The sequence below is a fragment of the Esox lucius genome, chromosome 7 (assembly GCF_011004845.1).
Source record: "Esox lucius isolate fEsoLuc1 chromosome 7, fEsoLuc1.pri, whole genome shotgun sequence".
NCBI lineage: Eukaryota > Metazoa > Chordata > Actinopteri > Esociformes > Esocidae > Esox > Esox lucius.
This window is the reverse complement of record NC_047575.1, coordinates 39,014,088-39,041,064: the sequence shown is the minus strand read 5'-3', so window position 1 is coordinate 39,041,064 and position 26,977 is coordinate 39,014,088. Positions and strand designations below refer to the sequence as shown.

The 26,977-nt window shown below is 42.4% G+C and overlaps 1 protein-coding gene across 1 annotated transcript; it reads left to right on the top strand.

Moving 5' to 3' along the window:
- Nucleotides 1-1,345: 1,345 nt before the first annotated feature.
- LOC105030528 lies at nucleotides 1,346-16,503 on the top strand. Its single transcript, XM_020048042.3, has 6 exons — nucleotides 1,346-1,440; nucleotides 6,080-6,206; nucleotides 8,330-8,422; nucleotides 8,738-8,876; nucleotides 8,958-9,138; nucleotides 14,941-16,503. Exons 2-6 carry the CDS (start codon nucleotides 6,085-6,087, stop codon nucleotides 15,465-15,467), a joined length of 1,062 nt encoding a protein of 353 aa, XP_019903601.2. The 5' UTR covers nucleotides 1,346-1,440; nucleotides 6,080-6,084; the 3' UTR covers nucleotides 15,468-16,503.
- Nucleotides 16,504-26,977: the final 10,474 nt, after the last annotated feature.

The window sequence follows — 26,977 nt, the reverse complement described above, 5'->3', positions numbered from 1 at the left end:
TGATCATTTCTTAGTCAGTGGGCAAACGGACAAAATCAGCAGGGGATCAAATAATTTTTTCCCTCATTGTAATATATTTCCTGTAAAAATTGTAGTATTGCAAAAGACATTTGGAAATTGATAGTTGTGTAAAAAAAACCTCAAAAGAAACTGTTTTTAGGGCTGTTGTCAACAACGTGTGTGCATTATCATTGACATTAGATTTCAAAGACCAACTATTTTCAGAGGAAATAGTAATCACCAAAGAAAGCTTCCCCTTGTCTACTGCATGTTTCTGATTTTAGTTGTATAATCAAGTGCCAGATATGAGGAAACAGGTCAACTAGAAAAAGAAGCAGATTCCAACCTATGTAAATTCCATAAGCGTTATGAAATGCAATTGCATATAAGTCAGTAAACCTACCTGCTAAACCAGATGTATACGGATACCCAAGCACACAGCAACGGGTTTAACCTATAACCCTTTGAGACTTTGACAAGATCTGATCTGCGTGGCAGATTACGTTATATGTTGGTTTAGGACCACTCACACAATCTCAAACAAGCAACAACATACACACATCTGTCTCTCTATCCCTTTGGGGAGCAGAATTTTCCCCCCTATTTTTGGTATCCACAAATAATTTATCCCTAACCTTACACTAACCCTAATCTTATTGCCAATAACCTAACCTGCATACCTCAACATAACCATAGCCTAACACCTAACTCCTAATGCCTAAATCTAATACCAACTACATTTGTAAGTTTAATCCTAAACCTAACCTCTAATCTGGAAACACCTTGTGCATTGTCAGGTTTTACTGTCTTTGTACTGACTTTTCATAACCACTGGTATTGTAAAACCAGGATCAGTACAATACATATAGTTTTTCTTTTTTTTTTTATACTAGGGACCATGTCCCCAAATTCCCCTAGCCCTAAATCTAATCCTTGCTAAATCTAAAATGAAGGTTAGGTTTAGCTTTATCTTAAAGTTAGTATAAGGCCTAAAATCAAGGTTAGGTTTTGCTTTACCTTAAAGTCAGGGTAAGGCCAGTAAAGTAAACCCATTATACGAGGAGATAATTTATCTCAGAAAGTACTTACTGTTCAAAGATAATGCTTAGATATTATACTTATCAGGTCCTACTAATCCCAAATAGAGAAATTAAAAATGCATACATTATCAAAACTCAGGTCTTAGGAGGTTAAATGTGAGCAAACAGCAAGTTGATCAAACATATATGAATGTGAACAAACTGGTAACTGTGGTTTCTCCAAAAAAGGGGCGTTTCAATTTCCAGACAGATAAATGAAGGGAGCTGGTCTGAGACAGACACAGGCAGTGATACAGAATCAAAGAGAGACCAAGACCAATCAGGCCAGAGAGACTGAACGAAAAGGGCAGAGTTTGACTTCTGACGAAGAGACTGTAACTGTAATAGTTACTCGCTGAAGGTAAGATGTCATAATTATAAAAATCCTCATTTCAATATATTGCATCTTGATACATGGTGCTAGGTAGACATGAAGGATTCCTCTGTTCCATCTGTCTAATGTGCAACTGTCAGATTAAGTTAAATATGTGATTCAATATAGAGTACGGCAAATTTAAATGAACAAACATGATCAATATTTATTTTTGAAAATAAGTATTCAGCTGTCATTCAAAGTCTGTTCCAGGTGTGAAAATATGTTTGCTTCATATTATGAAAGTCAATGCAATACAAATCAACTCAAACAAAAAACATTAAGACCTTTTATTTATATGACACAAATCATGTTCATTCTTTTGACAAAACCACTTCCAAAAAAATCTGAGCATTTGATCAAGGATATGAAAGATTTACCTGCTGCTGCTCTACAGCTATATGGTAAATACATACTCTATCGTTCAAAACTCAAGGGTCACATAGAAATGTCCTTGCTTTTGAAAGAAAATCACATTTTTTGTCCATTCATAATATCAAAATAATCTGAAATACAGTGTAGACATTGTTAATGTTGTAAATGATTATTGTAGCTGGAAACGGCTGATTTTCAATGGAATATCTACATAGGTGTATAGAGACCCATCAGTCCTGTGCTCCAATGGCACATTGTGTTTGTTAAGTTGATAGTTTTAATAGGCTAATTGACCATTAGAAAACCCCTTTTGCGTTTGTTAACACAACTGAAAACCATTGCTGATTAAAGCAATAAATATTGCCTTCTTTAGACTAGTTCAGTATATTAGGCATCAGTGTGAGTTCGATTACAGGCTCAAAATGGCCATAGACATATAAACAAAACTTCTAAAACTCGTCAGTGTCTTCTTATTCTGTGAAATGAAGGCTATTCCATGCGAGAAATTGTCAAGAAACTGAAAAACTACACCCTTCACAGGACACTGTGAACTGTCTCTAACCAGAACAGAAAGAGGAGTGGGAGGCCCCGGTGCACAACCCAGCATGAAGACAAATACATTAGAGTGTCTAGTTGGAGAAACAGATGCCTCACACTGTCCTTAAAATGCAGCTTCATTGAAAAGTACCTGCAAGACACCAGTCTCATTGTCAACAGTGAAGAGGCGACACCAGGATGCTGGCCTTCTAGGCAGAGTTGCAAAGAAAAAGCCATATCTCAGATTGGCCAATAAAAAGAAAATATTAAGATGGGCAAGATAACACAGACACTAGAAAGATGAATAGCGCTGCCTAAAAGGCCAGCACCCCTTTGGCTTTTCTTTCAAAAACAAGGACATTTCTAAGGGACACTAAACTTGAATGGTAGTGTACACATTTATTTTACTTTATTTAATCAACTAACTCATTATAAATATGTAAGTTTCCCAATAACACCCTGTACATCAAATACAAATGGAAATAAACAAAAAAAGACATGATAAAAACACATACAAGATTAATACATAATGTGGCAGTACTTGCCCCAAAAATAAATAATTAAAATAAAATATCACTATGCAAACAACACAATCATTCATCCCAAGCAGACACATGTTTATTGTACTGAAACCTCCACTAACTCTCTAAATTAATTTCAATCAAATGTATTTATAAAGCAATTTTTACATCAGCAGTTGTCACAAAGTGCTATTACAAAACACCCAGCCTGAAACCCCATGGAGAAAGCAACAAAATGACAGCACTACTCAAGATTCAAATCCAGGTCACCCATGTGGACAGCTGCGTCGTTAACCACTACACCACTGAGCTGTTCTTTTGATGGGTGTCAGTACCCTGTGTCTACCCTGAACAAATCCTCTTTTGCCATTGGCTGTTTTAACAGCTAATTGGCCATTCGTGAATGATAGTGATACAGTTAAACTGACTAAGTTTACCTCCACCACAAATAGCATCTATGAACAGTATGGCGTTTGCCACTGGCCGTTTTAACTGTGTATTATTCAGTAATAGGCTTTACCAGTATCTACTAACTCACTGGAATAGTCATAAGAACTGAGCAATTCCTAGCGAGTCTGCCAAAGCTATTTGATTTCATGGCATAAGAACTTATTGTTTTCTTTCATGGAATTGCAATGTACTTTTTTCTTTCATTCGTGGATGTCATTGATTAAACAACTATCAATAAAGGTGAAGATAACTAACTTTGATAAGACGAGCTAACTGTGAAAAGACGAGCGAATCGTGGAATACTGTATAACCGTAATTTGTTTTATTGTGGCCCTAAAATAAATAAATGTCATTGCACTCAGCAGAATCGATCTTAGAGCTTCCACAGGAAATAAATAAATAAAACTGTCTTTAACCACTACGCCACAGCATTACACGCTTCAGCACTCGCTTGACACCATTCAGTGTAAAACTGACTAACATTTCTTATTAAGTTTAACTCCACCATAGCGTCTATGAACTGTATAGCTTTCAAAATCACATTTTTCTTTTAATTACACACTCAAATGTCAAATGCCAATTGGCAATCACACCAGTGATCCTCAGACCCTTACACAGTTCATACAACATTCAATCATAAATGTGTATTGTGGAAGATGGAAAATGTTCACGATTTATACAAATAAGAACTTCTCAGAGTCTGGTATAACAGTTGGTTATTTAAAGTTGAATTATGTGGCACCACGGGAACAACCATCATGACAAAAAGAGTACAAGTACAGAGACCAACACAGAATGTTGTCATGACAGATTGTTCTGATTATGCATTTCAAGTTTCAAGCTTATATTCTCTTCCAACAGTACAGATGACGGAATTAGCATTTGCAGAATGTACATACAAGGCATAGTAGCCACTATGGTGTAGTCTAAAAATGCAAGGTTGCACAAATAGCTCTAGGAGACAGAAAATCATAGAATGTCGGTTGCCCAGACAACCCGGTCAAAGACTGAGATATGACAATCTGGACAGTTACTATATGGGGACTTAAATTAACTATGCTCTTCCCAATAAGGAATAGAGCTCTGAATAGAGCACCTGTAAAATGTAAATAATAATAACCCCCTACTAAGAGCTTCCTCCTAGAGAACAGTTTCTAATGGCGGTTTTATGGCACAGACAGAGGCCTGTTTCAATTAATGCTAAAAAGAGCCAAGGCACTGTTTAGCCGACATTCCATTCATCACTGCCCCTGAACACAAGACACTGGCCTTATAAGTTGGAGACAGAGAGTGAGATTAGTTTGTCAGCATATGTGTAATTGATCAAACATACAGATTACAAAACCCTTCTATAAAATAATGAATAAATAAAAATGCCAATAAATGTATTTTCTACAGCATCTAATATTTATACCTCCTTTTATCTAAGCAGTTTCAGTCAGTACTATGCATTGTGTCAAACTAAAAGCTTTCATGACCATAAAATCGCAGATTTTTAATTTGTTACTGGAGAGACGTGCTACGTTTCAGCTGCCTGCACACATCTTTCGCAATCAAACAGTGGGAAGCATTTTTATTTTTTTTATTAAATACTGCTTCCTCTCCTTTAAATTCTCCAAAAAGACAACGCTTGGTTGTATTCATTTTATTCACTTATTGGATAAATCTTTATCTACAACCACAAACAAGAATGATTAGATTAGATTCAAGTCACTGAACAAGTAGAAATAGAGTACAACGAAAGTTAGCATCTAACCAGAAGTGCAAATAGAAGAGTGCAAAAAAGGTACAAGTAAAAGTTAAACAATTATCTGTCGTACCTTTCAAATGCTGACAAGAGTTTGGACAAACGCCATGCACCGCAAGTATTAAAGATCATCAAAGCAAAATTGGGTATGATCCTGGAACACGATGTTGGGGCCATTCTCCACAAAGCATGCATCGGATGTGAAGTGGACCACCTGAGCCAGAGAAGACATTCTTGTCTTGACCCGCGTTAATAATTTTTTTGAGACCCATTGTGACAAAATCGTTGAGACAGTTTTAACACCACCACTGAAACATGTGTTGATCAAGGCTTTGAACGCATCGGGGTTTCATGCACCGCTGACCGTGTTCCCGTGGCACCCAAGAGCTTTCTACTTGAGCTCAAGTCGGAGCCGAACATCACACAGAGACTGTGTGAAAATAGGGTTGAATACATGGTTACATTTTAATGAGGAAGCTTATGCGATGCAGTAGTGTCTTGGTGCGATGAAAGCAAAGAGACGGCTTTGTAAGGATGGGTACCTTCAGTTGGCGTGTTTACATGCATCTAAACAAATCCTATTTGGCTTTAGCGATAAAACAGTTGACCTTTTAATAACCAAGACCATGTCAGTATAAAGCGTTTTAATAATCTGAACAAGCATATGATAACGGTCAGGAACACATCTGATGATTGGCTGCAATTGTTGTCAAACGGTGTTGAATCAAATGCTCTAAACAACTTCATGTATAAACTTCAAACATTTTCAAATGCTGACAACAAAGACTTTAAAATTGGGCACCTGTTATGTGTGTTTATGTATGTAACATATGTTTATGTGATAAAATTGCTGTATAATGATGCTGTGGATGTAGATTGTATTTCATAAATGTACAGATTTTCTAATCAGCAAAAATCTATGCGTTGTAATAGTGCTTTTACTGTAGTTACTGTGAAGATAGTGTCTGCTGAGAATGTCTGAACACTTTCCTCACAGAGCAAATGGAATTCTGGGAGTTGACAAGGAATGGCGGGGATGGATGGGCTGTGGAAGAATTGCCAGGAGACTGTGGCTACAATTCTGGTAAAGATAAAGTGACCAGATTCTTCGCCACCTCCTTTGAGTGAGTAACTAAGCACATTCACACAATAGAGCCTGTCCTAAACCCAATGTTCCCCATAATGGAATTAAAAGGAATGGAGTGGTGTGGCAAATTTAGTGGAAACTTCCTCAAACTTCCATGAATCAGTGCTTTTAAAACCATTGTGTCATGTGAGCAAGAATAACAGTCACTCAGTCCTTCACCATGGACACCCAACACTCTGCTCATTTCCCTGGAACTATAAATCTGTAAATGTTCACATTGACTCTAGATTAATGTAGAGGTTATGGGCCATTCTACTGAATCGGTGCCATTTGCATGTTGTAACTTTTTTAAATTAAACTTATTTTTCTCAGTCCTGTTACAAAAACTCCTACAACTTTTAAAATATTAATTAAAAGTCATGCTTTGTTTTTCAATCAAGTAAGAGGGTATTTTACAGAATTAATTGGTTACCTGATCTTTTTACTTTTTAAACAGTGGATATAAAAAGTGGATATAAAAAGAATAACTTTGATGAACAACTTCCTTCAAATAAACAAAGATATTATAAAAGGTTTTTATATTTGGAAAAACATAAAAGCTGTAAGAATTGTGTGTGTATGCTTTTGCAAGAGTTTGTGTATGCTTTTGCAGAAGTGTGTGTATTTGAGTGTGTGCTTGTGTGACTGCTTCTTCCCTAAAAAGTTGCAGCATACCTTGGTTGTAACAAGTGGTTATTTCAGTCAAAGTTGCTCTTCTATCAGCTTGAATCAGTCGGCCCATTCTCCTCTGACCTCTAGCATCAACAAGGCATTTTCGCCCCCACAGGACAGCCGCATACTGGATGTTTTTCCCTTTTCACACCATTCTTTGTAAACCCTAGAAATGGTTGTGCGTGAAAATCAGGAGATTGTCTTGATCAGCACCACACTCCTAAATGCATTGAAGCAACTGCCATGTGATTGGTTGATTAGATAATTGCATTAATGAGAAATTGAACAGGTGTTCCTAATAATCCTTTAGGTGAGTGTATACAACCACTGCTGTGGTCATCATTATCTTCTTGTGATAGGACCAGCTGGATGGCAAAAGCAGTGCAAGTAGTACCTCAAAGGTAAATTGAATAGAAAAATTATTCAGCATGACAAACGAGTTGAAAAGAAAAGCTTTGAGTGAGGAAAAGATGGGTTAAATTTTGTCTTGACTGGCAGAGGGATACAGTGGGCATCAGGAGACAACAAATCTACGGACTGGCAGAGGGAGAAAACGACCACTGACGGAGATGACGGATGTCATTTCAATATTTTTATTTGGATTTTGGAAGTAAACAAAAATGATAATTTTACTCAAACAGATACTATGAAGAGTAAAACCAGAAAAACTGATAATTTTGCAGTGGTCCCTTAATTTTGTCCAGAGCTCTATAATATGATAATAAAACACAAAAGAAAAGAGTGTAAGAATCAACTTTTGGTCTTCCCACGAGACTCAAATGAAGCTACTTCCTGTTGCTCATGTGACTTGTGGAATGTCCCACATTTTTACAAGGGGGATAGTGTCAGGGTAACAGGACTGAGTGAAAACATGGGGACATGATAAATGTTTTTTATTTTAGCTAACATATTATGAATTTCCAATGAGAAATGTATTTTCATGTCTAAATTGGAAATGTCTAAAGAGTCACTCAATAATACATAAACTAAGATTTCTGAAGGATTCTAATCATTATATTTCATGGTGAAGTTTAGTGTTAGAGTCTGAATGGGCTAAAATCCTATATTTTCAGTGTTCTACATAGTTTCTAAGGTTTTACATGACATATCATCAAATTGCAATTAGGACAAAGTGCAGGACACTTTGCTTGATAATTTGATGTATTAAACAGATACTTTTCATGCATATTTATGCATGTAATGGCCTGGGGAAAGAAAAGTCATTGATTTGGCAGAAGGCCCTTATTCTGACTGCTCATATCTCATTATCTTATGCTCACCACCCATTTGTTAATATCTGTATGTCACTTGAGTAGTTTTGTCTACTTCTAGCAGCTCCATTACAACCTGTAATAATCTGAGTTTGTAGTGACTAAAGGTGATTCAGTTTCTGAATGTGATTCTACTGTTATGTATCTTTTAGTGTTTGGGTGAATATCTCTTTGTCAGGCTGTGTCTGAAGAAGCAGGTGGTTGACCTACTGGCAGAGGGTTTTTCTCCTGAAGACCTCAATGCTCAGCCAGCTGTCACTGTGAAAGACTAGTAAGACACACATTTGTTTTTCTGTTCTTGTTGTAACCAGAAAAAATGTGTCCCTGTTTTCACTTTTTCTAACCCTAAACCTAACCCTCAATTACTTAAGCATTATGCCTAAACTTAACCTAACCCTTACACCTAAACTCAAACATAACCCCTAAGGCCTAAAACGTACTCCAAACATTGCCTCTTTGTGGGGACTGGCAGAAAAACCTTTGGTTCTGGTCCCTACGTATGCAGCAAAACCAGGTTCACACACACACACAGACTCTAGAACATTAGTTGTAGCTCTGCTAACACTGTGTGTTTGTGTGTCTGTAGCTATAGTAGGGCAGTAAGCAGTGGGTGTGTCTACATGTTGACAGTGCATCTGTTGGATAATAAGAAGAAAGTGATTAAGGAATTTAAACCAGAACCAGTCACCCTCAACACAGATCGTGACGATATGTCCTGGAGACAGGTAATATCAGAAATCTCTCAATCTCATATCATCACTTCTCGTCGGTTTCTGGTCACATTTCTCATCTCTGTTCCTTTCCAGGTGAGCCACACCTTTTCTGACTACGGTCCCGGCCTGCGCTTCATCTCGTTTGAACACGGAGGAAATGACACCAAGTGTTGGAAAGGCCATTATGGAGTCAGAGTCACTGGGAGCTCTGTTACTATAAAGACCACAAAAGCTACTCCAGCCAGGAATCTCCTGAAGAACATAAATGGAAACGGTAGTAAATTTTTATATAGATGGTTAGCTTACTTTCACCACTGATCACTTTCCTCTTGTTCCTGGATAATTTCCATGGCGGGTTTCTGTGTTCATTCACTTCATTGCTGGATGGCTTTAATAACCAGTACATTAGTTTGTTAAACAGAAGCTGTTTCTTCTGCTGTCAGCCAGGTGTGTTTCAGGTGTTTATTGTGTCTTTTCAGTAGGTTATATTTTTATATCATTCCTATGTTGAGCCAGACACCAGGGTTCTGGTATGTTGTGCTCTACAAAGTTCAAATCATTTTAATTCAGTTTGCCCTGGGTATGAGCCATTATTCCATCTAGCGGGGATTGCAAAATAAGAAGTTCTGCGCGTATTCAACCCATGGCAGATAACTCCAGTCATTTGGTTGTTTGGAGAATTGCTGAGGAAGGTACTTCCCCATTTCCTGATACAACCTCTCTGTTTGGGCATTGGACCGTGGGTGATATCCACCGGTAAGACTGACAGAGACCACTAGTCGTGCACAAAAAGCTTTCCAGAACCTGGAAACAAACAGTTGGCCCCGATCCAAGATGATTTCCTCAGGCACACGGAACTGTCTAAATATATGGAGGGACACACATTCTGCCAACTCAGAGGCATTGGGTAGATTGATTAGAGGAATAAGGCAACACATCTTGGAGAATCTATCCACCACCACTAATACTGTGGTAAAACTGTTGGAGTTAGGCATGTTTGTGAGAAAATCCATGGAAATATGAGACCAGGGTCTGTTGGTAGTAGGTATTGGCATGAGCTTACCAGCCGGTAGTTCATGAGAGCTCTTTGACTAAGCACATACTGGGCACGACAGGATGTAATCCCGAATGTCCTCGGCCATAGAAATCCACCAATAGCGTTGGGCCAGGAGTTTAGCTGTACGAGTAACCCCCTGGTGTCCTATACCTAAAGAGGGGTGACACCACTGGAGTTGTTGACATCTAACAGTGGCTGGCACGTACGTTTTACCCAGCAGGGTTCAGGCGGGGCGGGGTCAAGGTCAAGCATGTCCTGAATCAGGGATTATATTTCCCACTGGACCAGTCCAACCTGGCAGGACAGCGGAAGAATAGGTTTGGGACAGGGTGGACATTTTTCTTCCCTGGGAGGCAAGAGACAGAAAAGCTAAAACGGTTAAAAAACAAAAACTAGCGTGGGTTTAGTCTTTTTGCAGTTTTGATGTATATTCCAGGTTACGGTGGTCAGTTAGGACAAGGAACTGGTGTGGGGAGCCCTCTTGCCAGTGCCTCCACTCCTCAAGTGCCAGCTTAATCACGAGCAGCTCCCAGTTGCCCACATCATAGTTTCGTTCTGCTGGTTTAAGCATCTTAAAACACAAAGCACAGGACTGGAGTTTATTGTGGGGGTTCGGCACTGCAGGGGTAATGAAGTGTCTGGGTATAGCGGTATAGCGGACAGGAGTGTCGATGGATATTAACATTAATAGGAATTAGTTAAGATAATTTTTATTCCCTCTAGAAACGCAGTCTTGCTCCAGTCACACCCAGCATCCAACAAACAGAAATCCAGAGCCTATTCAGCTGCTGAGCGACGTCCTTGCTGAATTTCACACAACAGATCGCCTGTATTGCGTCCTGTGACAGGATGATCAAACCCCTCGTTAAACAAGGCATAAAATAAGTTCTTAGAGTCCAGAACTGGGCTGTTGGCAGCCGACAGCAGTGGCACAGTCAAGGGCTCGCCCGGTCAGCAGGGATATAGTGTAAGTCCACTTTGTCCTTATCGGAGACAAAAAGGTTTGGATGGTGGTTAATATATTGGACACATTGCATTAGAAACCCCTTTGCATTTGCTCAGAGCTCAATCATACGGGCCAGATAGAGATATGGAAGGTGAGAACCAAGAAGGGGCTGGAGTACTTAACGGAGTATATATCGGTACCGATTGCTGAAGGAGTCCGCTTAACTCTTCAATCCAGTCCTCTTTCTGGTGGAGGCGTGCCTGCAGCTCTGCTGGATCCATTTTTATTGGTGAGATATTCTGTAACGAGTAAGCAGGAAGGTTGGGGATCCAAAAGTGCAGAGCGCACATGTAACCCTTTGGAAAATAGTCCATTTATAAAGGTAGCACAAACATCATTATGATTGTTTAAATACTTCTACAGGTTTATTCAAGGAAACCCCTTTTTAACTACACTATTGGTATGCACCCTGTTTAACTCCACCCCCTAGACGATCGTCTTTGGGGTTGTGATCCTGCTGTGTATTTACCCAATAGATTGTTTACACACACTTTAATCAAACAGAGGTACAAAGGAGCAGGCACAAGGGAAAAACAGTAGCCAGGCAATCTGGTAGAGAACTAGGCATCCGAGATGAGTGACAGAGTTGCAGGCAGGCAAATAAATATTGATGCTGAATGGCAGAAATGTTTTCCGAAAACAATTTTTTTGCCTTTCAAACAGATGAGTTTTATAAATAGTGACCCAGAAGTCTGTTTTTATGTGTTTTTATTGTAGCCAGAGGGGTTGCTATTACAAGGATACATCATAATAGGTTGTATCTGTTACAGAAATGAATCTAGGACACAAAATGTCCCAGTAGTGAAATCCGGCCGAAAGCCCCATAGGCTACCAAGGCGATCAGGTCGAGAGAACAGTCAAGGGGTCGGTACACAGAAAGCCAAAAACACTGTGTGATGAAACGATAGCAGGTTCAGTACAAGATAAAACAATAAATACCCCACAACAGACTGACAACAGGTTGGGAACTACATAGAGGATGGTAAATGACAACAGGTGTTCCATGTTCCGGTGATTGGGACCTACCATTGGAGTTACGTTCTGAGGTAGAATGTTGAGTGTGTGTCCGAAGCGGTGACAGGGAACTGGGTTTGGGAGTGGATCTCACAGACATGACTTAGCACAAAATTATATAGAAAGTACACAGTGTAAAAAATATAGCTGCTGAAAATGAGTAGAATGTGTTTAGAAACCTCATATTGCCATATTGCAAACATGGCTAGTAATGGCTATAGACATGGCTAATGACACAGAAAACCAATTATAAACAGGGCATAACATGTGACCTATGCTATCCCATTCACTACCAGTGTTGGGTTGGGATACACATAACGAGTAACATAACTTGTTAGTTATTTAATTTAAGTAATCCCTTACTGGTAATCTTTTCAAATAACCAACCTGGTCTCCGAATGATGACGTAGACTATTTTACGTACATTTTTGCTAGGGGAGTTCATAAGATATATTACGTGCAGTAAAATAATGTTAGAGTCGGAATTAAAAAATAAAAGCAGTAACCACAGTTTGAACCAGCAAACTTCTGCATCTTACAGAGGCACACTACCCACTGCTCCACTGAGGGACTGGTAACTGTTCCTGGCGAGTGGTGTTGTCACCAAATGTCACCGGTTTGAAACGCAGGTGTAATGTTTTGTCAAATAATCGTCTTTCATAGCGTTCGTAAAATATCATACTTTTGCCTGGCGTTCTTATTATATTTAACGTTTTAATAGCACTCGCAACATTTGATACATTGTAATAGTGTTCGTAAGATATTCATTCATTCATTCATCCATCTTCTTCCGCTTCATCCGTGGCCGGGTCGCGGGGGCAGCAGTCTAAGTAGAGATGCCCAGACTTCCCTCTCCCCAGACACTTCCTCCAGCTCTTCCGGGGGGACACCGAGGCGTTCCCAGGCCAGCCGGGAGACATAGTCCCTCCAGCGTGTCCTAGTTCTTCCCCGGGGTCTCCTTCCAGTGGGACGGGACCGGAACACCTTCCCAGGAAGGCATTCCGGAGGCATCCGAAACAGATGCCCAAGCCACCTCAGCTGACCCCTCTCGATGTGGAGGAGCAGCGGCTCTACTCCAAGCTCCGAGCTTGTGACCGAGCTTCTCACCCTATCTCTAAGGGATCACCCGGCCACCCTGCGGAGAAAGCTCACTTCGGCCGCCTGTATCCGGGATTTTGTCCTTTCGGTCAGGACCCAAAGCTCATGACCATAAGTGAGAGTAGGAACGTAGATTGACCGGTAAATCTTTCTTCCCCACGACAGACCGATACATCAACCGCATTACTGCAGAAGCTGCACCGATCCGTCTGTCAATCTCCCGTTCCATCCTTCCCTCACTCGTGAACAAGACCCCTAGATACTTAAACTCCTCCACTTGAGGCAAGCACTCTCCACCAACCTGAAGTGTGCAAACAACCCTTTTCCGACTGAGGACCATGGCCTCGGATTTGGAGGTACTGATTCTCATCCCCACCGCTTTACACTCGGCTGCAAACCGTCCCAGCGCATGCTGAAGGTCCTGGTTTGAAGGGGCCAACACGACAACATCATCCGCAAAGAGCCAGGGGCCGGAGGGTGTCAGGTTTGGGGACCACACGATTTCGTTCGTAAGATATGTTACGTTTAAAGAATTTCATAATGTATCATATGTTTTGGTGGCGCATTGTAATGTATCCTAACGTAACGTCACATATAATACAAAATCGTGTGCCATGGATTTTCGTAAAATAGTCTATGTTGCAACAACGCGTTACTCAATTTCCCTGTGTGCAACCTGCATAGCTTTACATAGCATTACTGTTCTCTAGCAGCAAGTGGCTATATAGGCCACAAAGATGCTCTCCCAGATACAGGTCATGATACACGTACCAAAGCCAATTACCCAGCTCCCATTCATTTCAAAACAATGTGTAGTGTCGACTAGCGATTTGTGTAGCGGAATTCTGAGCTCGGGTATCAGAAATCACCCTCTGTTGGACAACCAAAGTTCGATCAGAAATCATCCTCCGTTGGACATTCAAAGTTGATCCTAAAACATCCTCCATTATTTAAGGAGGACACTTAAATAAAGGTAATAAGGCAGCGGGGCTTGATTGGGATTCACAAGAGTACGCTTTCATTCCGTTGATAAACGTTATGTTGCCCACATTGCATTTGTATATGGGAGGTGTAAATAGTGGTTTAATAGTGGTCATTTATATAAGCAGAGAAACATTTTATTTTCTCAACTATAGTTTATAGTAAATTAACATCTAAATACATGTTATGTTTCTAAACGGGATTTTCTGAATAAGTTCAAAAGCGCATTTAAGTATCTCATCTAGGCATCTCTGAATAAAGTCATGAAACATGAATGGATTTTGCATTATTGCAAAGAGATTTCAAATTGCAGTTTTCTTTTTGAGGAGGTATGTTTATCAGTGTACAATGCTACAGCTCTTATTTTTGTTCCTCATTGTTTACCACAATGGATCTTTCTAGTACATTTGAATTCTGCTCACATAGGCTGTTTAATAAGCCTGGCCTGAAAATGTGAAGATACTCACAATACAAAATAATGTATTAATTTAGGAGATTCTTGATTAAAGAACTAAACACAAATATGATTTGGCATTATGGTATATGATTACTTGAGATAATAGGATTGGTCACTCTTGCTGTATAATAATTGATAGGCTGATGTTATATGCTGTTGAGTGACACTGACTACACAATACCTGACTACGTAATGATATGACGTCCCATTAAATCTGTGCCTTTTGGGCAAAAGTGACCAACACGTGAATATAGAATCAAAGGACTTATCTTGTAACTAAGTAAATTAATGCCTTACTTTTGACAGCAAGTAACTAGGTAACATAACTATTTACTTAATGGGAACTGTAACTAGTAACTGTAATTAGTTAACGTTCCCCTGTAAAAAGTTATGTTCCCCAACAGTGTTCACAACATGACCAGGCTTGTGTTCTACAATTAATTTTAATCACTCTTTCTTACAGCCAATGTGGGGGCCCACGCGACGGCAGGACTCGGCCATACAGAGAAAACAGGAAGAGTCACGGCCTTTGATGTTGGAGCCGAAGGGTTAATAAATTGTTTGGATAACTTTGACAGGCCTGGGAAGGCATTTACAAAAGGAATTTATGAGGATACAACAGTTTATGCATATGATGGATTAAGTGGCAAAACAGGGGAACGTGTTCCCAAGGCAGGAGCCTTGGCGGAGGCTGGGGTCGGCCTTGCAAAGGCAGAATGGAGCTTCTTTGACGCGGAGGCCAAAGGGCCTAATGCTTCTGCTGAGGCATCTGCCTCAGTATTTGCATTAGGGGCAATGGCCAGAGCCGAGGTGGGCAGCGTCTCTGCAAACGCTGGTCCATTTGGAGCAAAGTTAGGTCTGGGGTTTAACACCGGTGTGAGTGCTGGTGTGGATGGGGTTGAGGTTAAACTCCTTGGCACTGGGATTAAACTAGGACCAAGTCCAAGCATTTCCGTTTTAGGCTCAGAGGTTAGTTGTTCAATCTTGTAGGGTTGATGTGTATAAAAACAGTTATCCAGCACATGAGACAGACATAGACAAAGTAATGTTTTATTTTCACGTGGCAAAGAACATACAGATTATGGAACTATCATGAAAACAGTGACAAACAACTTCAGTCCTTACGTAAAAACAAAGAATGTACACAAAGATTAATTGCACAGCGATGATTCATCTGATTGGTCAGTAAACATATTTGACTTGTTAAATACTATTATTTGTTGATTTTGAACAAATTGAATGTACACATACTCAGAACGATACTGTGTAGATGTCAGAGAGACATGCAATTTTGCTGATGTATAGTAATTGTGTGCTGGATGAGTTTTGAGTGCGTTCTTATTTTCTTTATGCAGTCAACAATGTTATCCCAAAAATATGGGCTAAAGTTAATGCCAAATGTCTTCCGTATAAATAAAGCGATGTGCACAACTGTTAATCACAATACACACAACGGTTTTGCATTTTGTAGTTGTTTAATGATCTGTGAATGCATGATTAAAGAATTGCAAGAATTAAAGCCTTCGCAGGTTCTGTAGTTTTTACGACAATTTGGTGAACTTTACTTTGTTCGTTCTGTGTTTATCATGCAACATGAAAGCTACAATTAAAGTAGGCATGTAGGTTACAATTATTTCTGTTCATTACGTTTCTGCTTGTGAAAACATTTGTCTTTTGCAAGTATTCAAAAGAGATATTTTTACAACTAAAGAATTACCCACACAACTCCTGACAGATCACCAAATACAAGGACAAATCACAATCCTTGAGGTACAGCTCCTTTCACTTGAGATCTTGTTCATTTCTGATAGGGGGTTCAAAGAAATTAACTGCCATAAAGATTTGCAAGTGTGTTAGATTTGCATCCAAAGGGCAGGCAGGATGGTCAAAAGGGCTGGCAACAGACAAGATACAAAAAAGTATTATCCACGATCAGGTAGAGAGGACAGTTCAAGGGTCGTTATATAGAAAGCCAAAAACAAAGAGTTGTCACGATTCCCGGGACTCAGGACAGAGGTAGGATCCAGAAGCAGATACAGACACCGGGGTAAAAGGACAATGATGATGATTGTAGCAGAGGTACGAAGTCCGGGAGGCAAGAATGGTCGAATAGTCAGGCAGGGTTCAGTTAACAGAGCGGGGAGTCAGTCCAGGCGAAGGTCGATAACGGGAAGGCAGAAAGGTGGTTTGGGAGGGAGGTACAGGACGGGTCTCGGAACAAGGGGCTTGAAACGAAACTTGCAAAAAACAATGCCCACCTGGCTTGACGGGAGTTGAGGCGTTTTGCCGTCCTGATGTATTCCAGATTCTTGTGATCCGTCCAAACAATGAAGGGGTGTTCAGCCCCCACCAGCCAGTGACGCCATTCCTCTAATGCAGCCTTGACTGCCAGCAACTCCCGGTTACCGACATAGTTCCTCTCCGCAGGTGACAACCTGGTGGACAAAAAGGCACAGGGATGCACCTTACCATCCATAGCGGAGCGTTGGGACAGCACTGCCCCGATACCAGTCTCGGATGCGTCAACCTCAACGATGAATTGTCTGGTGGGATCGGGTTGGGCCAGAATGGGCGCAGAGGTGAAACGCCTCTTTAAGTCCCGGAAAGCAGTGTCTGCCGCGAGCGTCCAGATGAAAGGACGGAGTGTTGAGGTAAGCGCTGTCAGGGGAGAAGCCACTTGTCCGAAGTTACGGATGAACCTCCTATAAAAATTAGCGAAACCCAGAAAAGACTGGAGTTGCTTACGGGTCTCCGGGGTTGGCCAATTTAGGACAGCAGTGACTTTGGTGTTGTCCATCTTGATCTTGCCCTCCTCAACGATGAAGCCCAAAAAGGAGGTGGAACGGGTGTGAAAAAGGCACTTCTCTGCCTTGACATACAACCGGTTCTCCTGTAGTCGTTGTAACACCTGTCTAACATGGCGGGCATGGGTGGCTAGGTCGGGAGAAAAAATAAGAATGTCATCCAGATATACAAACACAAACAATCCAAGAAAATCGCGCAAGACATCGTTAATAAACTGTTGGAAAATAGCAGGGGCGTTGGTGAGGCCAAACGGCATAACGAGGTACTCGAAATGACCCAAAGGGGTGTTAAAATCTGTTAGCCACTCGTCACCCTCCTTCATCCGTATAAGGTGGTAGGCGTTCCTTAGATCCAGCTTGGTAAAGACAGTAGACCCCTGTAGAGAATCAAAGGCTGAGTTCATTAATGGCAGGGGATATTTGTTTTTTACGGTGATGTCATTGAGACCTCGGAAATCTATACACGGGCGGAGTCCCCCGTCTTTCTTACCCACAAAGAAAAACCCCGCCCCCAGAGGTGACGAAGAAGGGCGAATATGACCAGCTGACAAGGACGCATGAATGTAGTCCTCGAGCGCCTCTCGCTCAGGTTTAGACACGCTATACAGTCTGGGCTTGGGAAACGTGACATCGGTTAACAACTGTATAGAGCAGTCATACGGACGGTGGGGTGGTAGCTCTAGGGTATGGTCTTTACTGAAGACCTCCTTCAGATCGTGATACTCGGAAGGCACAGCAGACAAGTCTGCAGGGGGTACGTCTCCCTTGGTCTTGGTGGTGCCCGGGGAACAGGCTGACGTCAGACATGAGGCGTGACAAGTCGGGTTCCACTTGGTAACACAACCGGTGGCCCAGTCGACAACAGGATTGTGCTTAACAAGCCACGTGTGCCCTAATATGATTGGGTTTTGAGGTGACGAAATAACCAGGAATGCAATGGCCTCGAAATGGTTACCAGATAGCTGTAAGTGGTTAGGCTGTGTCTTAGTGGTGATATGTGAAATAAGCCGTCCGTCTACGTTCCGGGCATCAATGCTTTTCGTCAGAGTGAGTGTAGGTAATCCCAATTGGTGAACAAGCTCTTGATCGATAAAGCTATCGTCCGCCCCGTCGTGTAAGGCATGACATGGAGTGGATTGTCCGGTATAGTGGATTATGGCAGGAAATGTTGTGCGTGGCCCTGGAGGAGGGCCCTGATGTATAGTGGCTCGCTAGGGTGGTCCCTACGTCCTGCAAGCACGGTTGTTTCTCTCTCTTGCGTTCTCTCATGCGGTTGTCCATACGGATAGCCAGATCAATGAGGGCGTCTAAGGAGTCCGGTTCAGGGTAGGACACCAACCCGTCTTTTACGGCATCCGACAATCCGTTTTGGAACGCTGTCTGAAGTGCTTCGACATCCCAGCAACTCTCTACAGCGAGGGTACGGAAGGAGATTGAGTAGTCCGCAACGCTGTTAGCTCCCTGTTTGATGCTCAACAGACGTCTGGAAGCCTGTTTACCCACAGTGGAGTGGTCAAATATCTTTCTCATCTCCGTCGTAAATGAGGCGTATGACTCACCTCCTAGCTCCAACTTCTCCCAAACGGCAGCAGCCCACCTCAATGCCTCTCCTCCGAGCAGGCTGACAACGAAGGCAATCTTAGATCGCTCTGTGGCGTAGGTACGGGGCTGCTGATCGAAAACCAGGCCACATTGCAACAAAAAGGTGCGACAGCCCTCCACATTCCCTTCATACCTTGCAGGAGGAGATACCCATGGTTCACGGACAACGTCAAGTCGGGGTGGGGGTTGAGCAGTGGCGACTGCTGCTGGAGGAGCAGGAACGATAGGAGCGGGTGTGCTATAATGCTGTCTCATTGAAGCCAGGTCGGTCGACAGGTCCCGGAGTGTCGATATGATCTCCTGGAGGGCAGTACTGTGAGAACCCAATAGGGCCCCTTGGTGGGACACGGCTTCACGTACGGCGTCCATCTCCACTGGATCCATCAGGCCGGATTATTCTGTCACGACTCCCGGGACTCAGGACAGAGGTAGGATCCAGAAGCAGATACAGACACCGGGGTAAAAGGACAATGATGATGATTGTAGCAGAGGTACGAAGTCCGGGAGGCAAGAATGGTCGAATAGTCAGGCAGGGTTCAGTTAACAGAGCGGGGAGTCAGTCCAGGCGAAGGTCGATAACGGGAAGGCAGGAAGGTGGTTGGGAGGGAGGTTTTAGGACGGGTCTCGGAACAAGGGGCTGGAAACGAACGGGGGAGAAAACATAGTGAGCAGAAGATAACAAAAACAGGATACTCGGGAAATAGGATAGCTTGCTTAATTAGGTAGAGAACACTGTAATGATTACGTGGCTATACAATAATCCGGCAGGGACTGAAAGCAGAACTCTCCTATTTATAGGGAGAGTGGCAATCAGCCCCCCAGGTGTGTAGACTGGTGCAGGTGCTCAGGATCAGTGGTAATTATGGGTGCCTTCGTGGGGTGGGTTTGGGAGTGGATCTCACAGACATTACTTTTTATATAAAATTATATAAATAATAATTATATAAAAAGTACACATTGTAGTAAGTGTAAATAAATATAACTGCTAAAAATGAGTAGAATCTGAACAGTATATCCCTATACACTTCAGAATTCATCTAGCTGCCTCTGTCTTCTGTCACATCAAAACACATTAGTGACCCAGTGCCACTGGAAGCCATGCAAGCCCATGCCATCACACTGCATCTACCATGTTTTACAGATGATGTGGTATGCTTAAGTTCATGAGCAGTGCCATGTCTTCCCCATACTTTTTTCTTCCCATCATTTTGGTACAGGTTGAGCTTAGTTTCAGATGTCCAAAGAATGCTGTTCCCGAAATGGGCTGGCTTTTTTAGATGTTTTTTGGCCTTTTGATATTTTTGCCTTTTTTAAGATGTAATCTGGCCTTTTGATTCTTGAGGCTTATGAATGGTTTGCACATTGTTTCATGCTTCTGTGGGTCTGCGTTGTTAATGACATGTGTGATTGTATGGAGACATCCTCAGTATTTATAGTTGTGTGGCCTTGTTGTGTAGATAGCCATTACATTTCTTTGTACTAGGCGGCGATGTCGCACAAAATGTTGGTTTGTTTGCTTGAAGAGCAGGAAAACTTCACAGAAGTATGTATGTAGTTGGTAAATAATGCAGCTATCTAGCTAGATCTGGGAAGGCGCAAAAAAAACATCTTAGAGAGAACGTGTAAAATGTATTGAGGACGAGAAGAAGGACGATGAGTCGGAAGAACTGATTTTTATACAGTTATTTAGAAGGAAAGAGAGAAGACACAAAAAAGGAGGTTGTCAATGAGGCCTTTGAATATGTCTCGAGCAGATGAGGGAGAGTACAGTGTGCTTTTTTCAGCAGGTGAATTAGATGAGTGTGCTTGTTCAGCAGATGAATTAGATAACAGTGTGCTTGTTCAGCAGATGAATTAGATAAAAGTGTGCTTGTTCAGCAGGTGAATTAGATAACAGTGTGCTTGTTCAGCAGATGAATTAGATAACAGTGTGCTTGTTCAACAGGTGAATTAGATAACAGTGTGCTTGTTCAGCAGATGAATTAGATAACAGTGTGATTGTTCAGCAGATGAATTAGATAACAGTGTGCTTGTTCAGCAAATGAATTAGATAACAGTGTGCTTGTTCAGCAGATGAATTAAATAACAGTGTGCTTGTTCAGCAGATGAATTAGATAACAGTGTGCTTGTTCAGCAGATGAATTAGATAACAGTGTGCTTGTTCAGCAGATGAATTAGATAACAGTGTGCTTGTTCAGCAGATGAATTAGATAACAGTGTGCTTGTTCAGCAGATGAATTAGATAACAGTGTGCTTGTTCAGCAGATGAATTAGATAACAGTGTGCTTGTTCAACAGGTGAATTAGATAACAGTGTGCTTGTTCAGCAGATGAATTAGATAACAGTGTGCTTGTTCAACAGATGAATTAGATAACAGTGTGCTTGTTCAGCAGATGAATTAGATAACAGTGTGCTTGTTCAGCAAATGAATTAGATAACAGTGTGCTTGTTCAGCAGATGAATTAGATAACAGTGTGCTTGTTCAGCAGATGAATTAAATAACAGTGTGCTTGTTCAGCAGATGAATTAGATAACAGTGTGCTTGTTCAGCAGATGAATTAGATAACAGTGTGCTTGTTCAGCAGATGAATTAGATAACAGTGTGCTTGTTCAGCAGATGAATTAGATAACAGTGTGCTTGTCAAGCAGATGAATTAGATAACAGTGTGCTTGTCAAGCAGATGAATTAGATAACAGTGTGCTTGTTCATCAGATGAATTAGATAACGGTGTGCTTGTTCAGCAGATGAGGGAGAATACAGATGTGCTTGTTCAGCAGATGCATAAAATGGATGAACAGGTGTTTTAAAAATATTTCAACAATCTTTTTGCATCACTTGGAACCCTTATTTCCCATCAAGCCACCCACTTCACGCAGTCCTGCTTCAAGGGACAGTTCCTATCCCTCCACCTGCAAACATTCATGGGATAGGAGTCACCATTCCCATGTCATCGTTGGAGATGCTGCTTTTTCATTGCATGTAAACGTGTTGAAGCCCTTTCAAAGTAAGCAATTGTTTATTGATATTCTGAAAATATTTGGAGGGTTAAATCACAACCAGGCAATATTAGATTACTTATAGATTTCTACTTAATACTTGTATATGTTCTGCTCTCGTACCAAATGTGATCGAGAACTAATTTGCTATGATGGTCGCAAGGTGGAGAATTCTTAGCAGACAGTTGGAATTCCTACCAGACAAATGTACATATGTTGTGAAGGTCTGTGTTGAACTGCACACCTATCTGGCTTATACAGATGCTGCCAACACACCCGCATCAAGGTATATACCAACTAGTTTCAGCAAACTACTTAGGACATTTAAAATGCAGTGAAAGTGCACTCAAGTATTTTGTTGAAGTGTGCACTTTCTCTGCATTTTAAATAAAATAATATAAATAAAATGAAACAATATTGAATCAAATAATTCAAAACGTCAACATTAATGAAGTGTGCAAATAATTTTCACTCAAAACACAAACAAAAGTTATTTAGCCTCTTTGGAAAACAAGAAACCAGGCAAGCATAGTTCAGCTGGCCTGCAATAGAAACGGGTGATCATTGTTGCCCTCTCGAGATTCGAACCCAGGTTGCCCATGTGCTGTGTCTTTAACCAAAATGCCATAGAGCTGTACATTTGCCAGGTATTGGTATAGCCTCTTGACAGTATATCATTTAGACACCATTAACAATTGTGTTAAACTGAGTAACGTTTCTTATACATAGTTCATCACAAATAGCATCTATGAACTGTATAGCTTTGGCCACTGGCCGTTTTAACAGCTTATTAAAAATTCCTGAATGACATTGATACAATAACTTCTGTATCAATATAAGTGATGATAACAGACATTTTCATCATGTGAAAAGACGAGAGAATCGTGTAGTCAGCGAAGTGTTTGTCTATCCCGAACAGGTCCTAAGACAATTCGAAAAACCACCAGAAATAGTCACAATAATACTAGGGTGACCAGACATCCCAGTTTGCCCAGGATTGTTCCGGTTTCAAGCTAGGTGTTCCATGTCACGAGAAACATCTGTAAAACAGTAAAAAGTCCTGGTTTTTGACATTCACTACCAAACTGTTCCGCTTTTCACCACAATTCATATAATAATATGATTGTAATAAAACTGTAATGTTTGTAATGTCTTATTCTTCTCAACGAGCAGCGGGTGCTGCCATGGGCCCCTCCCCTGTCCCAAAGCACTCACAGGAGTCCTCACGCAGCAGTCCCTTCCAGCTGCAGTCAGAGCAGGAGATGTTCACCCCTCCGTGTCGAGAGACTGCAAATGAATCACGAATGCGGAAAGCCGCTGTTGGCTGATTCCACCCTGGCTTACATTCAGGGTGGGATGTACATGTAAAGTACATTCTTTGTCTAAAAGAAATCACTGCACAAAAATAGATCACTGCATTTGACTCACACAGCCTCAGTTACTTACTCACCTTGTCCACTGTGTGTGTGCCTCTCTGTGACAGAAGCTAAACATCTAGCTGGCTAGCTCATCATGTCTCAGTCTAAACTGTACACTCAAAAATACAGAAAGGAGTTGGAATCAAATCCTGAATTCAAAGGCCGGTTGAAGTCGTTTATTGGAGATGATACATGGGCATACTGCTTGTCTTTTAAGGCCGATTTCTACGCCAAACTTAGTGATGTATAAAAACAAATCACAACCCAAAAACATATTCAAAAGGCAAAGCCTTATAACAGTTCCACCCAAAACAAGCTGCCATTTAAGGTAAAAAAAATTGAGGCCACCATGGCTTTAGCTATTGCTGAACACTGTTCCATGCTGGCGTGTGATCACATTGGAGAAGCATGTAGAGCTGCTTTCTCAGACTTCACTGCTGCTACCCACTTCAAAATGCACAGGACAAAGTGCACAGAAATGATTAATGGTGTTCTAGCACCATACTTTCTGAAAAAGTTGGTCGCAGATGTGGGTGACCAGCGTTTCAGCGTCCTCCTCGACCAGTCCATGGAAGTGTTTCTAAGACCCAGGGGGTTGTGATAAGGTACTTTAGTTACACTAAGTAGAAAATCTTTCTGGAGCTTGTTGAGTTGGAAGGAGGAGATGCCAAATCTATAGCCTTTGCCTTTGTGGCTTTCCCTGAGAAGTGTTGTCTTAAAAATAAACTTCTGGGGATAGAGACTGACAATGCCTCTGTTATGAAGGGGATTAACAATGGGGTCTATAGGGAGCTGAAGAAGGAGTATGGCCTCAAAGATCTGGTTCTTATTCGCTGTGCATGCCACTCTGCAGCTTGCTGTTAGTCATGCTTCCAATGACACCATCCCCCGTAGTGTGGAGTACTTGGTACGAGAGAATTAGAACTGGTTTTCAGTGTCTCCAAAGCACAGGGAGGCCTACAAGGCCATATATGAGACCATCACCTGTGGGGAGAAACCTTTACTGATAACCAAGTTGTGTGCCACACGTTGGCTCTCCATTGACCAGTGGGAGGAGCATAGGCTGCATTTTGCATTCACCAAGTCCCAGTGAACACTGCTACATGGCTAAGGTTTTATACTCCATGTACAGTGATCCTCAAAACATATTGTATCTGACTTTTCTGAAGTCAGTTTTGGGTGAGGTACAGTTGGCCATCAAGGCATTTGAGAGAGAGCAGGTAGATCCTCTTAAGCTACTTGACAGCTTGGTTAGCCTGATCAAGTCTTTGAGCAGCAGGGTGCTGAATCAACTGGCGTACTCAAAGGGCCAATAGATGGATACATCAGTCCCAAACCGTACCTTGGTTACCTTTTTACCTTGCGCCTGAGGATGAAGACAATGTCTGAAAGCAGTGTGTAGCCTTCACTAATGGGTTGAGGTTGAGGGTGAGACTGCCGGACAACATCGAAGCATTGCAGTACATGACAGTTGTCAATGTGGAGTAAAGTCTAAATTAGGTGATGACGTCATTTAGCAACTTTTAGGACAGCCAATAGCCACTTTCCTTACTGAGGAGTTGGAAACATTGGCCAGCTCCCCCGCTCCACTAAGGTGCGTGCATATGCATGCATAACAGCATATATGTGCGCATGCATGAATAAGTGGTGCACTTAACATTGTATAGAAAATTCAAATTTTACTTTATTTATATAAGATGATTTCTAGATATAGAGATCATTTAATTGTGTTTACACTGACTGACAATCTTTCAAAATTTCAGAAGATCTGGAAGCATCACCTCTCTTTGAAAAGCTCAACGCTGTAAAATGTCACTAGCCTGCTTGCGCCTAGTGTGGGGAGGTACAGGTTGTGGAGGTAGAGGTGTTGGGAGCTACAGATTGTGGGGCTACAGGTTGTCGGGCTACAGCTGGTGGGGGTAGATGTTGTGAGGTTATAGGTGGTGGGGGCTAAAGGTGGTGGGGGTACAGGTGGTGGGGGCTATAGGTTGTGGGGGTACAGGTGGTGGGGCTACAGGTTGTGGGGGTACAGGTGTTGGAGGTACAGGTGGTGGTTCTCCATGTTGTGGGGGTACTGATTGTGGGGGCTAAAGGTTGGGGGGGTACTGGTTGTGGGGGCTACAGGTTGTGGTGGTACTTGTTGTGGGGTCTACAGGATGTAGGGCTACATGTTGTGGAGGTACAGGTGGTGGGGCTACAGTTTGTGGAGGTACAGGTGGTTTGGGAGGCTCACGGACGATTGTTATTTGTTTGGTGTGTGTGGGGGGGGGGCTGATCTGACTGGTGGAAACAGGTCAAGTTTATATAGTTTTGGAGGGGTTAATATTGCTGTTTAAACAAACAAGAGACACACTTTTTAGTCAATATTCCTGTGCCACCTGTTTAATCATTAGCTCAATATACATACATTTGAACTAGATAATTTTGTCTCTATGAACTTGTATTGACAGCCCTTAGCAAAGGACCCAGGACCCCATATTCCCGAAGCACCCACCACAAGATGCCGCGAGGGACACAGTCGAATGCCTTCTCCAAATCCACAAAACACATGTGGATTGGTTGGGCAAACTCCCATGTACCCTCCAACACCCCGTAGAGGGTATAGAGCTGGTCCAGTGTTCCACGGCCCGGACGAAAACCACACTGTTCCTCCTGAATCCGAGGTTCTACTATCGGCCGTATCCTCCTCTCCAGAACCCTGGCATAGACTTTCCCGGGGAGGCTGAGAAGTGTGATCCCCCTATAGTTGGAACACACACTCCGGTCCCCCTTCTTAAAAAGAGGGACCACCCCCCCGGTCTGCCATCCCAGAGGCACTGTCCCCGACCGCCACGCGATGTTGCACAGGCGTGTCAACCAAGACAGCCCCACAACATCCAGAGACTTGAGGTACTCAGGGCGGATCTCATCCACCCCGGTGTCTTGCCACCGAGGAGTTTCTTGACCACCTCTGTGACTTCAGCCCGGGTGATGGACGAGTCCACCTCTGACCCCTCATCCTCTGCTTCCTCAATGGAAGAAGTGACAGCGGGATTGAGGAGATCCTCAAAGTACTCCTTCCACCGCCCGACGACATCCTCAGTTGAGGTCAACAGCTGCCCACCTCTACTGTAAACAGCATTGGTAGGGCACTGTTTCCATCTCCTGGGGCGCCGGATGGTTTGCCAGAATCTCTTCGAGGCCAGCCGATAGTCCTTCTCCATGGCCTCACCGAACTCCTCCCAGGCCCGAGTTTTTGCCTCCACAACCACCTGGGCTGCAGCCCGCTTGGCCTGTCGGTACCCGTCAGCTGCCTCAGGAGTCCCACAAGCCAACCAGGCCTGATAGGACTCCTTCTTCAGCTTGACGGCATCCCTTACTTCCGGTGTCCACCACTGGGTTCGGGGATTGCCGCCTCGACAGGCACCGGAGACCTTACGTCCACAGCTCCGAGCGGCCGCTTCGACAATGGCGGTGGAGAACATGGTCCACTCGGACTCAATATCTCCAGCCTCCCTCGGGATCCAGTCGAAGCTCTGCCGGAGGTGGGAGTTAAAGATCTCTCTGACAGGAGACTCGGCCTCCCCCGCCAACGGATCCAACTCACCACCAGCTGGTGATTAGTTGACAGCTCCGCCCCTCTCTTCACCCGAGTGTCCAAGACATACGGCCGCAGGTCAGATGAGACGACAACAAAGTC

Bases quoted from the DNA above. Each gene is read 5' to 3' on its own strand.
- LOC105030528 (XM_020048042.3), top strand. From the start codon at position 6,085: ATGGAATTCTGGGAGTTGACAAGGAATGGCGGGGATGGATGGGCTGTG. The intron at 8,423-8,737 runs GTAAGACACACA...GTGTGTCTGTAG, and splicing joins GCTGTCACTGTGAAAGACTA to CTATAGTAGGGCAGTAAGCA. The intron at 8,877-8,957 runs GTAATATCAGAA...GTTCCTTTCCAG, and splicing joins ACGATATGTCCTGGAGACAG to GTGAGCCACACCTTTTCTGA.